The sequence below is a fragment of the Silene latifolia genome, chromosome 11, assembly GCF_048544455.1.
Source record: "Silene latifolia isolate original U9 population chromosome 11, ASM4854445v1, whole genome shotgun sequence".
In the NCBI taxonomy this organism is placed as follows: Eukaryota; Viridiplantae; Streptophyta; class Magnoliopsida; order Caryophyllales; family Caryophyllaceae; genus Silene; species Silene latifolia.
The window spans coordinates 40,024,280-40,037,953 of NC_133536.1; the positions used below are offsets into that span (position 1 = coordinate 40,024,280).

The 13,674-nt window shown below is 36.4% G+C and overlaps 1 protein-coding gene and 1 long non-coding RNA gene across 2 annotated transcripts; one reads left to right on the forward strand and one right to left on the reverse strand.

Moving 5' to 3' along the window:
- Window positions 1-1,928: 1,928 nt before the first annotated feature.
- Window positions 1,929-7,480, forward strand: LOC141611551 (endoglucanase 24-like). The gene is made up of 4 exons (XM_074430122.1): window positions 1,929-2,440; window positions 4,634-4,933; window positions 5,755-5,916; window positions 6,592-7,480. Exons 1-4 carry the CDS (start codon window positions 2,033-2,035, stop codon window positions 7,201-7,203), a joined length of 1,482 nt encoding a protein of 493 aa, XP_074286223.1. The 5' UTR covers window positions 1,929-2,032; the 3' UTR covers window positions 7,204-7,480.
- Window positions 7,481-7,686: 206 nt separating this feature from the next.
- LOC141614805 (uncharacterized) lies at window positions 7,687-13,525 on the reverse strand. The gene is made up of 3 exons (XR_012529383.1): window positions 13,417-13,525; window positions 8,125-8,155; window positions 7,687-8,020 (listed from the first exon to the last, which is right to left on the reverse strand). It is a non-coding gene; the product is annotated as an uncharacterized LOC141614805 (long non-coding RNA).
- Window positions 13,526-13,674: the final 149 nt, after the last annotated feature.

Consider the following 13,674-nt stretch of genomic DNA (forward strand, 5'->3'; position numbering starts at 1 on the left):
TTAAATATACATAATAGCCTGCAAATCATGTATATCAGGTAAGACATCCAAGAATAACAGGTTCATTTCATTTTGTTAGGTCATTTTTCTTGATTTCTGGTTTGTGTTGGGAACTACATTCACTTATTTCACGTAAGAAAAGGGTAGAACTTTTTGGCGTTGGTTAATACTCATGCTCCGTAAGTTACAACTTCATTTAAGCATACTAGTCTCTTCAATTTTTATCAAGTTTTGTGACTCACTAATGTTAACACATGTGAGCTTCCAATATTACTTTACCTATCTTGTCGGCTATTTCATCCTTCCACCTCTTCTCCTCTCTCTCTCTCTCGTGACTTTTCATTTTTTAGAAGAACAAATCAAACTCTTCCACCATTTTAATTCACAAACAATAAAATAAATCTATCTTTTGTTAAGATTTACTTAGATTTGTCACAAATTGCATGTTCTTATATAATTATATATTCCCTTTTATTTGATAAATATCTTCTAAAATACGAAAATTGTACGATTTAAATGATAAAGTTTACCTACATGACAATCAAAATACAGATTCGTTTATTTATGCAGTATTTATAACAAAAAATGAGAATATTGATCTTAGACAAATTCTTGGTTAACAGGAAAAGGGTAAATTATATAAAGTTATATTTTCTAAATTTTAGTTTTATTGTAACGGTCTAATATTCTACTACCTCAACTCCGTTCTGTTGAATTCCAGATGTTTGCTTTATGTACAAAAATAAAGAAAATTGGTAAAAAAAAGTAATGGAAAATTAGCTAAAGTTAGGAATATTATTGTACTAAATTACCCTTATGCATATTTGGCACGGGCATATTTATATAAATGAGATGAGGGGTTGATATTTTCAATTTTACCAAATGGGTAGTCGTACCTAATTAAATAGAAACATATGAAATTAAAATGAACATTTCGAAATATAAAATCTATGGAATTTAGCCAAACTTCGTACCATTCACCAAAGCAGTAATGAGCACTGGCGGTTTTGATGGCCCCCTTTGTTCGGAAATATGTAAAAGTTTGTTTTAATAAGGAACATTAAATGTTTAGTGGTTCAGTGGTTGGACACTTAACCTTTAATCTGATGATTTTGAGTTCGATCCTAAGGGAGTCATTTTTTCACTTTTATCTCATTTAGTTATAAATTGTGTTTTTAAAGCTTAGTTTTATTTTTTATTTTCAAAATTGTGTTAGTTATAAATTCGTTCTATTATTTTTTGGTAGTTTTATCAATTTTTATATAATTGCATAACTTATAAATTTAGCATTAAATTTATTTTCAACTAAATAAAATCCTCGTATTTATTTAGTTACGATAAAATAGTATGTACTCAACTATCTATTGCGTTTAACATAAAGAAAAATCTCATATTATTAGACTACTCATTATTTGAATCCAATTTTATTTTAATTTAGTGTTTTACTTTATCTTCGCGAATTTTTGTATTTAAATTTTAGTATTTAAATTTTAGTTTCCGACTTACCGTTGCCGAAATTATTGTTAAACTTGCACCCCCTATGATCAAGTCCTAGAATCGCCCCTGGTAATGAGTTAAGGGAGATGCATATCGTAATTAGGGTTATTTTACCAAAATGGTAAGACACTAATTTTTTATTTGATTCTAAAAACGAACATCTCAAATTATAAAATGTATGGAATTCAGCTGGAGGGTGAATAATGATAGTCAATGTAATAAATGTATTGACTTGTTGTATACTTACTTTATATACCTTTTTTAAACGTATAGTGATAATAAGTTAGGGGGTATGCAAATCATAATTAGGGTGATTTTACATAAATGGTAAGACGTTACTTTTTTAATTTGATTCTAAAAATATAAAGCACACGTAAGTGACGTAAACACCCCTCTTACATGGCCTTATATTATAAAGCCTCCCTTCCTTCCAACCAAAAAACTTACACCCCTCCCCAAAACCAATACTCCCACTTACTAACTAATAAACCTACCCACCCCAAATAAAAATAAAAAACTAAAAAAAAAATATATAATGAAACTTATTGTTGCACTCATAATAACACTACTACTTACAAAAGTGCCCAATTTTGTGTTTTCATACCATGATTACCATGATGCATTAACAAAATGTATACTATTTTTCGAGGGCCAAAGGTCGGGCTACTTGCCACAAGACCAACGGGCCGGGTGGCGGGGTAATTCCGGTTTAGGGGATGGGTCGGACAGAGGCGTGGACCTCACGGGTGGGTATTATGATGCTGGAGACAATGTCAAGTTTAATTTTCCGATGGCGTTCACGACGACAATGTTGGCATGGAGTGTTGTGGAGTTTGGTGAATTAATGCCAACGTCTGAGGTTAGGAATTCTTTGGTTGCTATCAAATGGGCCACTGATTATCTCCTCAAGACTGTGGCCCAACCCAATAAAATTTACGTCCAGGTAAAATTGTTGCACTCCCAAGTTTAAATTCAATAATTATAGTGGTAATTTACATTTGACTTTATATTTGTGATACCGTCTTGCGTCTTATATAACAATTTGTGAATAAAATGTTTTATTTCTTTCGAGTTAATTGAATATGCAAATGTGAGAACAATTACGAGGACTAAGGAATTGAACTTGAGACCCAATATGTGAAAATGTTAAAGAGTCACACCAGGTGTATAGAGGGGTCTGACCCCTCTATACGTCGCCCGGTAGAACTCTATCATCTCTCTCAGTATGTCATCGGTAATTATTATATAAGACGGTTTCATACTGTAAAACGATCTTTTTATATAAAATACAATTATTTATTATAATAACAATAAATGAACGATTTTTTACGTTAAAGGACCGTCTCACAGCTTGAGACTGTCACTATGTTGTGGAAAAGTTGGCAGAAGAGTGAAGTAAAAGAGTGATAAAAGCCAAGGAGAATAAATAAGTTGATTACTAAACCGAGTATAATTTGAGGCAATTGGTCTCCCTTGTGACGGGTTACCATTTGTGGCGGATATTTTGTGAGTTAAAATGGTAATAAAATGGGTTAGTGGAGAAAGGGAACCACATAAATAGTGTTGCAGAGAGAGAAAAAGTGGGTACTTTGTGAGGTAAAATGGTATCCGTCACTCAAGAGTGACGGATATTGATGGTCACAAATGAGATTTTGTGAATTTGAGGTGGGTAGGGAGTAGGGAGTAGTGAGTAGAGTGTGGTTTTGTTGGGACTTTCTATCTGTACATCACTTGGCTTCTTTATTGGCAATTGGCGTAGTCAGTTTGTACTGTGGAGTATTAGTTGCTTTCATGTGTTATTAGTACTAGTCTTTTTTTTTTTTTTTTTTTCTTTTTTTGAATTAGTTATTAGTAATAGTTTGGAATTGGAGAAACTTAACGTGTTGACAAGGTCATGTTTTTTTTTTTCTTTTCTGGAACTTTAACATTCAGAAGTCACAAACTACTTGGTACTTTGGAATAATAATGCAAAAACTTAATAAGTTGCTTAATTACATACTCTACAATCTACATTAATGTGTACATATGTTGTTACGGAATATTAAAAATGGAAACTGATCTTGCGTAAGGTGGTACTCTACAATCTACATTAATGTGTACATATGTTGTTACGGAATATTAAAAATGGAAAATGATCTTGCGTAAGGTGGTAGTATGCTACTCTATAACATTATTATTGTTACACAAACATTGAATGTAACAATATGAATATCGGATAACGGTATAATTTGGAATTGTACAAAAATAGAGTTTTTCTTGAAGGTCATTAATTCTTGTCTCAAACCGTAGCATGTGAGTGCAAATCCTCTAACCCAATAACACAGTATATAGTTAATTAAACTACGATTAAATAAGATGTCTCACATATAATAATTCCTTTTTAAATATATGACATTCTTATTTAAGTTTTTTGTGCTTAGAGATATATTAAAGAAAACTAAAAACAAGCCACCAAATAGATCTAATTGTTTCCAAGACAAGTGTATGATTCTTGAAAATGTGTCTATTACTAGTAGTAAATAGTACGAATACTAGTTTTACAAGTTCGATTGACGAGACACAGAAATTGAGATTGTTAGTCAAACAGAGCAACAAACGTCCCGACTACAACAAGTTGAAGGAATCTCTCAACTCTTTTGACGTATGGGACAAAGTCATGAATCTATTTTGTACTACAATAATAGGTCACGGGTTACCCCATATCTTCAAGGACTTTGTTAATTAGCCCATAACAAATCCATAAATTCATTTTTCTTGCCCATCTTTAATTTAATACGACTAGTTATTGTTATTGTTATTGTTACTCGTATCTATTAGGGGTAGATCTGGCAAAATTGAACACACCCAATCCGAATTAGGAGTATTCGATAAAAGTTGCATAAACAAAAGTGGGAATTTTTTCGAGTGCATATTGTGACTGTCTCATCAGTTTTGTAATTTCCGGAATATGCAAGTTAGCTCAGAGGCCCTGTGCAATAAACTCATCTTTACGGTTGTTGAAAATTGCACATTCATAAATATATACATTACGTAAGAGTGGGTCTCTTGTAAGACCGTTTACCTCAATAATAGTATAACTCGTGTAAGATGACTTTATACAAGAATTTAAAATGGTCGTGTTGTATTGTAAATATAGGTGGGTGATCCAATAAGTGACCACAATTGTTGGGAGAGGCCAGAAGACATGGACACTAAACGGACATCCTACGTAGTTAATGCCCCAAATGCAGCCTCCGACGTAGCTGGAGAAACAGCAGCCGCTCTAGCAGCCTCCTCAATAGCATTCCGATCAGTTGACCCTGGTTATGCCGATACCTTACTAAGGAATGCCATCTCAGCATTCCAATTTGCGGATAGTTACAGGGGAGCATACAGTGACAATTCAGATATCAAAGGTGGGGCATGCCCTTATTACTGTGACTTTGATGGATATCAGGTATGCACTTTTTCTGCATTTTGTAACATCATTTTCAATTCACAAATACTCCCTCCATCTCAATGAAACCTTTACATATACTAAGGTACAAAAAGAGATGGGAATTACTTTTAATATTATTAATAGACCAAGTAGAGAGTAAAAAGATATCCAAAACAAAAACTTAAACAATTGACTGAAACACCCGAAAAAGAAAATATGTCAACTATTGACTGGAACGGAGGTGAAGTTCTGTAGATGAATAATTAATCAGGTGACAATACATGGCAATGATTAGTCATTTAAAGTGTTAGCTTTAAGCAGTTGAAATGGTGGAGCCATTTATATACACATCCAATCCTGGATTGGAACTTATTTGGATATAGGTATAGATCCGTGAGACCGTGACATCCGCCTTGGATCTGGTATAGGCCCGATCAAGTTCGCTCATGTCCAAATTTCCGAAATTCAAACCCATAATAAATAAATCAAACAAGTTTGGATCAAATCTGCTTGAAAAATTGCTGATTTCGCCGTATCTAAATACAAAAGAACATTCATGAATATACTTCTTTCTTCAATGAATCCATTAGTTCTAACGAAGTAATCATATATGTCCGCTGTGGGAGTATCAAGTCTTACGACCTTGATAAGATACAAGACGCGTTACCAATAGTCGTACGTACGGATGTACCTAAAATTGTCTACATACAAATGACATTGTACTATAGATGTACTGCATGCATATAATAAATTGAGGTACATTAGATTCGGTCCCATGAACGCGGTTATCTGAAATCCTAACTACCAAAAATGTTGGGATGCAATTAAATTGGGGACAGGATGAGCTACTATGGGGAGCAGCATGGTTGAGCAGAGCAACAAAGGATGACACATACCTTAACTATATACAAAGCAATGGTCATACTCTTGGTGCAGATGACAACATTAATGAGTTTGGATGGGACAATAAACATGCTGGTCTTAATGTACTAGTCTCCAAGGTTGGTACACTTTCTTAACATTGCCAAGTTTATTACATTATTCGCTTATATTTTTGTAATTCGATAGTTTCACTAACTAGTTTCGAACATTAATCTTGACGTCAGTTTTACTCTGTAATTATTTTTGGGCTGAGTTGTCCATCTTGGGGTAACATAATACTCTGTCCCGTTCAGTTGTTTACCTTTGATATCAAAGTTAAACAAATGATTACGACGTATGAAGCATGAAGATTATGATTGATGGTCACTATCTCATAGAATGAATGAAGAAATAAAATAATAGAAGGTTTAGGTTATGTTTTAGACTGATAATGGCATGATGGGGTGTATCATTATAAATTACTAAGATAAAACACTAATAATGCATTGCATTTCTCAAACTTGATTTGCTTTTGTACGGGCCACAGCCTATGAAAGATACACATAACACAATAAAGCCTATATCTTAGGAATTTGTCATTCAGCCATTATCCTGCTTGTCCTATACTTAAGACGGATGAACATCCGTCTTAATATTAAAACGGGCAGTCTAACCTCGAAAATTAGACAAATCGATTGTATCACACTTATCAATAATATTCGCCTTTTTATTTTTCTGATTTCGTCACTGATTAACATTAATTTGATCGACGGTTGAAAGTGCTATAAGATGCTAAACATAAATGTCCATGGCAGGAAGTGTTAGACGGAAGCATGTACTCTCTCCAGCTCTACAAATCATCGGCAGATAGTTTCATGTGCTCGCTAATCCCACAAACCTCCGCCTCACACATCGACTACTCACCAGGCGGTCTCATCTACAAACCCGGGGGCAGCAACCTCCAACACGCGACCACCATTACGTTCCTCTTACTCACTTACGCTAACTACCTAGACAAATCATCCCAAACCGTTAATTGTGGGACCGAAGACGTGGGTCCAGCCGCGCTCCGAAAACTAGCCCAAAAACAAGTTAACTACATCCTAGGTGAAAACCCAATGGGCCTATCCTACATGGTAGGTTACAGTGACAAGTACCCTCAACGGATCCACCATAGAGGCTCATCATTACCATCCGTAAAAGCCCATCCTCAACCCATTGCTTGCAAAGAAGGGTCCGTTTATTTTAACACATCCGAGCCCAACCAAAACACTCACGTCGGAGCCATAGTCGGTGGACCTGGGCTAGACGATGTATACGGCGATGATCGGGCTGATTTTAGAAAGTCCGAGCCGACGACTTATATTAATGCCCCATTTGTGGGAGCCCTGGCTTATTTTGTTGCTAATCCAAGTCCGCTTAATTAAAGGGCATGAGATTATGCACAATTTGTACATAGATGTCTTATAATCTCCAAGCTTAATTGACCCTCTTAATTATGGGTTTAATTGCTTGATGATCTCATAACAAATGTACACAAACATATAAGGTCTCTCATCTTGTGTGTAAACAAGAAGGAAGAGGCCCTTGACCTTTTTTTTTTCTTTCAATTGCATGAAAAAGAAGATATAGTAATATAATATCTTCTTATTAAATTGTAAAAGCAACTTATGCTAAGAAATAAAAATGTTTTTCATAATGTCATCATGTTATTAAGTTTTACTTTTGCGCGACAGTCCAATGAGAAGATTATCCAGGTGATCATATAACAACGTCATGATCTTTGTATTAGACGGTTTTAAATCGTGTGTTCAAATGTAACAAAATGAGAAATTATGTATCCGTGAGGTATTCGTTTGTCATAAAAGATGCAAGAGATCGACAATTGAGTTGGTTATGATAATGTCATTTTGTTTAAAACCCGGCCGACAATAACAGACCAACAGATGAGAATAACCTTTTAAATTGCAAAATAATCTATAAGTTGTCTCCAACAAAATTAAACTCGTTACTAAAAATGCAAAATTTCGTATTCTCTAACTAGCTAATATAAAAAGTAATCTCAAGGGCATTTAGGGCCACCTTTCTTAGTCTTCCAGTTGTCATAGCACGAACATTCTTCTTTATTACCGTAAGTACCCGAAGGCACACATAAACACTTATTGCAACATTTGTTGCAAAACTCTAAACACCTGCTCCTGTGACTTGTTTCTGAGCATCGATAATCACAAGCATCCGAACATTCTACAAATTCAGAGAAGTAAATTAGTCGATTTAAATTCCTTTTTTTGATGTATGAATAAATAACGAGTGAATATCAACGTTAGTGTAAAATAGAATTAACTTACGTTCTTGAGTTAAAGAGCCCTCTTCACCCGCCTGTGCACCATTTAAGCAAAATATATAAACCATGATGAAGCGACGGATGTTTTTTCTTAATTGCTGATAAATTTCTATGAAAAAAGCGATTAATAGTGCCCGAAAAGTAAATCATAACAATTGACGAGCACAAAAGGACTAAATAAAATGTAATTCGTATGTAGGTCGTTAGTCTAATTGTGTCATCGTTCGACGACTGCTATTTGCATAAGGACGCACAGAATAAGATTGGTACATCGTACATAAAGAATTTGATATTGGGTGAAAGATTGATTTTGTATATATTGAATTGAATAATTTATATGATACAATCTATGGTATATATACACCCAATAATAACATAAAATAATATATCAAATATTATCACTTTCCTAATTCCTAGGCCTAGATATAACTTGTCGTACAATTAAGTATATCACAATTAGGAAAGTATAATTTAATACTCCCCTCAAGTTGGAACGCTCGGTAACGTAAGTCCCAACTTGGACTGAAGATATGAAAATGCTTCTCCTCCCAAGGCCTTAGTAAATAGGTCCGCAATTTGCTCTTTACTTCGGACGTGCGAAGCCACAATATTTCTATTTAGGAGATGATGACGAACGAAATGACAATCTATTTCAATATGTTTCGTCCGATCATGAAAAACCGGATTTCTGGCGATGTGCAAGGCTGCCTGATTATCACAAAAAAATTTCATTGGATGTCCATGAATAATTCCAAGTGAGCCAAGAAAAGACTTTAACCAAAGCAGCTCACTTGTGACACCTCGTAGTGCGCGATATTCAGCTTCAGCCGTAGATAATGCGACGGTGGTTTGCTTCTTAGCTCGCCATGAAATAGGCGTGTTGCCTAGAGCCACGAAATAACCAGTAATAGATCGTCTCGACAGTGGGCACTTTGCATAGTCGGAATCCGAATAACCACGTAGCGAAAAATCACAATTCTTGCTAATGACAATTCCTTTTCCCGGACAGCCTTTAATATAGCGAATAACTCGTAACGCTGCTTCCAGATGCTCTTTTCTCGGGGCATGAACAAACTGCGACAGAATATGTACGGAATACACAAGGTCCGGCCTAGTTATCGTCAAATAAATCAACCTACCAACTAGCCTTCTATACTTCATGGGATCACGCAAAAAATAACCATCAGCCAAAGCAAGGTTGTGGTTGTGGTTGGGCTATATAGGCGTGTTTTCAGGCTTCGAACCACTTAGTCCTGCTTCAGTTATTATTTCAGTAGCATACTTGCGTTGACTGAGAAATAAACCTAGTGGACCATGCGCTATCTCAATTCCTAGGAAATATTTTAATTTTCCTAAATCTTTAATTCCAAAGCTTCGGTCGAGAAATTGTCGCAGTCTCATGCTTGCCTCGTCATTATTGCTTACAATAATCATGTCATCTACGTAGACTAGGACTCCAAGAAACACTCCGTCCTTATTATAGGTAAATAAAGAATAATCGGCTAAGGACTGAACAAAACCGTACCTTGTTAAGGAGGAAGTCAATTTTGCAAACCAATTCCGCGAAGCTTGCTTGAGACCATATAATGACTTTTGCAACCGACAGACTTTATTTTCTCCATGAACCTCAAAACCCGGTGGTAATCTCATATATACTTCTTCACTCAAGTCTCCATGAAGGAAAGCGTTGTTTACGTCTAACTGGGCAATACTCCATCCTTTCGCTACTGCCACTGCCAGGAGACATCTTACGCTTGTCATTTTAGCAACCGGTGCAAACGTCTCGTGATAATCCACTCCTTCGATTTGACTGTATCCTTGAGCTACAAGCCTTGCCTTGTATCGTTCAAGGGTTCCATCTGCCTTCAACTTCACTTTATATACCCACTTACAAACAATGGGTCTTTTGCCAGACGGTAAGGAGACGACCTTCCAAGTACCATTATCTTCGAGAGCCTTAATTTCAGTTGCCATAGCATTCCTCCATTCGACATGCTTGGATGCTTCAAAATAATTATTTGGCTCTTTAATAGCATCGACACGAGCTAGGAAGTTCCTGTGGGATTTAGAAAAACAATTTGCACTAACATAATTGACAATTGGATAGCGAGTACCTGACTTTGACGATGAAGTTTGAACCGGGATTGCCTTTGGAACGGGGTTTACAACTTGAGTAGACTTGCATATATAGTCGCTTTTCCAATATGGATCAAATTTCTGCCTAGCTCCACGCCCCATCTGAGCTTCTTCGACATCCCCTGTACTCCCAACTTCACCATCATCGGCATTTGTCTCATCTTCTCCCTCACTATCATCATTCACATTACTCTCACTATTCTCGATCAAATCAGGCCCCTGCCTCTGATTAGTAACACGCGGAACAGAGTCCGAATGGGGTGCTGGTTCGGTTTCATGCTGTTCGGCACCTCCTTCAAAAATTCAAATGCAGATGTTTCTTGGTTCTCAATACCTTTCGAATTATCACTAAAGTTTGCAAGATCATGATTTGTAATGAACGGAAATACATGTTCATAAAATGTAACATCTCGAGATACGAATGAAACTTTAGTTTTTAAATCATAAACCTTCCACCCCTTTTTATTTGATGGGTATCCAAGAAACATACATCGCTTTCCTCTTTCATTAAACTTGTCCCGTGGTTTATCTTTGTTGTGAACATAACATAAACTGCCGAAAACCCGAGTATTAGAAAGGTTCGGTTTTTCGCCATTTAAAATCTCAAACGGTGTCTTTCCATTAAGAATTCTAGTAGGTGTCCTATTAATGAGATAGGCTGCCGTCAATACACACTCTCCCCAAAACCCAACTGGTAAATTCGCCTCAAATCGCAAAGCTCTTGCCTTCTCTAAAATATGTCTATGTTTTCTTTCTACTCTCCCGTTTTGTTGCGGGGTGTCGACATTACTAGTCTGAAAACGCATACCATGTTCTTCATAATAATCCTTCATTGTATTTGATTAGAATTCAGTACCATTGTCACTTTGTACCACTTTTACTTGTTTTCCATATTGGGTTTTGGTCATAGTAAAGAAATTGATCATTAAACGACTAGTTTCACCTTTATCTCGCATTAAGGAAACCCATACGGCCCTACTACGGTCATCTACGATGGTCAAAAAATATTGAGCCCCACTTGAACTCTTAATATGATAAGGTCCCCAAATGTCACAATGTATAAGGGAAAACAATTCATCACTTCTTTTATTATTTAAATGAAAACTTGAACGAGTCTGTTTTGATCGACAACACGAGTCACACACAGTACTAGAATTCCGAAATAATTCACACCTAACTAAAGGAGAAAAATAAGATAAAATACTGCTTGAAGGATGGCCGAGTCTTTTATGCCATAACCGAGAATCCGCACTTCTGCTTGTCTTAGCTACAACCTCTTCTCGATCATACTTCAAGTAATAAACCCCGTACTTGAGCTCACCGCGTCCAATCTTCATCCTCGTAGACTGGTCCTGCACAATACAATGATCAGTAAAGAATGTAACAGTACAATTGTTCTCTCTAATTAATTGTTGTACCGATATCAAGTCACAGGTCAAGGAGGGAACGTATAAAACGTCTTTTAAAACAAAATTATTATTTATGGTCACTGAACCATATTCATTAGCCATAATCTGTTAGCCATTCGGTAGCCCGACTGTCGCCGGTCTGCCCGTCTTTCGTTCCTCTAATAACTCGCGCCTTCCCGTCATATGGTGTGAGGCACCACTGTCAATCATCCAATGGCCAAGAATTTTACCCGGCGTTAATTTTTGATTCGATTTGCACTGTTTTAGACGCCAAGAAAGTCTTCAATAGACTTAGTTCATCCGCGGTCAACTCCACCTTATGATTGTCACCTTCACTTGTCGAAGTAGCATTAGCGTTACGGTAGTCGACCCGCGACCTCCGCGTCCACGTCCACCGCGTCGCCACCGCGCCACGTCCTCCGGATGGAAATCCGTGCTTAAGAAAGCACTTATCTTCGGTATGCCATAACTTCTTGCAATGGGTACACCTAGGGGCTTGTTTTCTTCCTCGATTTGCGAGTCATCGGACACGGTTTGAACGACCATGGTCGTCTCAATGACTTCCTCCTTGACTTTCGTCACGATTTGTGTCTTTCTTCTCGTCATCGCGAGGGCATATGCTTTAGTCAATGAGATTATATCATCGTCCATCAAAAGATTAGAGCGAACGTGCCCATACTTAGCCGTGTCTAAGCCCATTAAAAATCGGTGTACTTTCTCCTCTTCACGCTCCTTTATGAAAGCCGTCGCAGATCCGCAAGTACAAGGAGGTATACGGCTATAATTTGCTAATTCATCCCATATAGCCTTGAGTCGGGTATAATACTCGACAATAGTCTCATCCTTCCCTTGTCGACATTCGCTGAGATCCGCTTTTAATTGATGCACTCGTGGTGCATTAGCAGTGGCATATCTTTCCTTTAATTCCTTCCAAATTTCCGGCACAGTGCCAGAAAAAGTAATACTTGGATGAAGTCGTGTCTCGATGGTATTACGTAACCATGACTTGATCATAGCGTTGCACTGTCGCCACGCTATAGCTTCAATATTCTCGAGTTCCCCTTCACCGATTTCAGGCTTCATGACGGTACCCTCGACTAAAGCTAATTTATTTTTAGCGTCGAGACCGTTCTTAATTGCATCAGCCCATAACTCATAATTGTCACCGTCAAATTTAATTTGTGTTAATAACAGGCCGGGATTGTCAGAAGGATGAAGATACAACGGTGAAGACGGAGCAATTGTTTCATGAGTGTTGCTACTTTCGCCTTTCTTTCCGTGTATGCCACCCTTAGGTCCGTCACCTTTGTCTTCTCCGGTCATGATGAAGATTGTTCGTGATTGATTTAATCTTTCCCAAGATCAACTGCTCGAGATACCATAAAGAATTTGATATTGGGTGAAAGATTGATTTTGTATATATTGAATTGAATAATTTACATGATGCAATCTATGGTATATATACACCCAATAATAACATAAAATAATATATCAAATATTATCACTTTCCTAATTCCTAGGCCTAGATATAATTTGTCGTACAATTAAGTATATCACAATTAGGAAAGTATAATTTAATAGTACACGAAGTAAAATTTATTGAGAATTGTTTGCAACATTTTTTTGAATATATAGATTAAATATATGAGAAATCCAAAATTCATAAACTAACATACGGCCGAGAACAGATTAATCCGTTAAATTGAAATAGATATATAGTACAGAGTAATTAAATTTACGAGTAAACATACCATGGAGGTGTGAAAAGAAAGCATGGAAAGAGTGAGGAAAAGGAGAAATAATAGAGATAAAAAGCATGAAGATTTAGCCATTTTGAAGGACTTAGTTTTTATGATATGATCTCGTAGAGGTTGCTAATGATGTGCATTCAGTTGAGTGACATCTATTTAATACTAAACCAATCTCAGTCTAAAACCTAAATGTTAGGACACTAATTAGATCTACATGCCTTTTATTAGCTAATTAAGGCTCCGTTTGACAAGACATTT

Coding starts and splice junctions, on each gene's coding strand:
- LOC141611551 (XM_074430122.1), top strand. CDS start 2,033: ATGAAACTTATTGTTGCACTCATAATAACACTACTACTTACAAAAGTG. Junction 4,934..5,754: donor GTGACTTTGATGGATATCAG/GTATGCACTTTT, acceptor AATTGGGGACAG/GATGAGCTACTATGGGGAGC. Junction 5,917..6,591: donor TTAATGTACTAGTCTCCAAG/GTTGGTACACTT, acceptor TGTCCATGGCAG/GAAGTGTTAGACGGAAGCAT.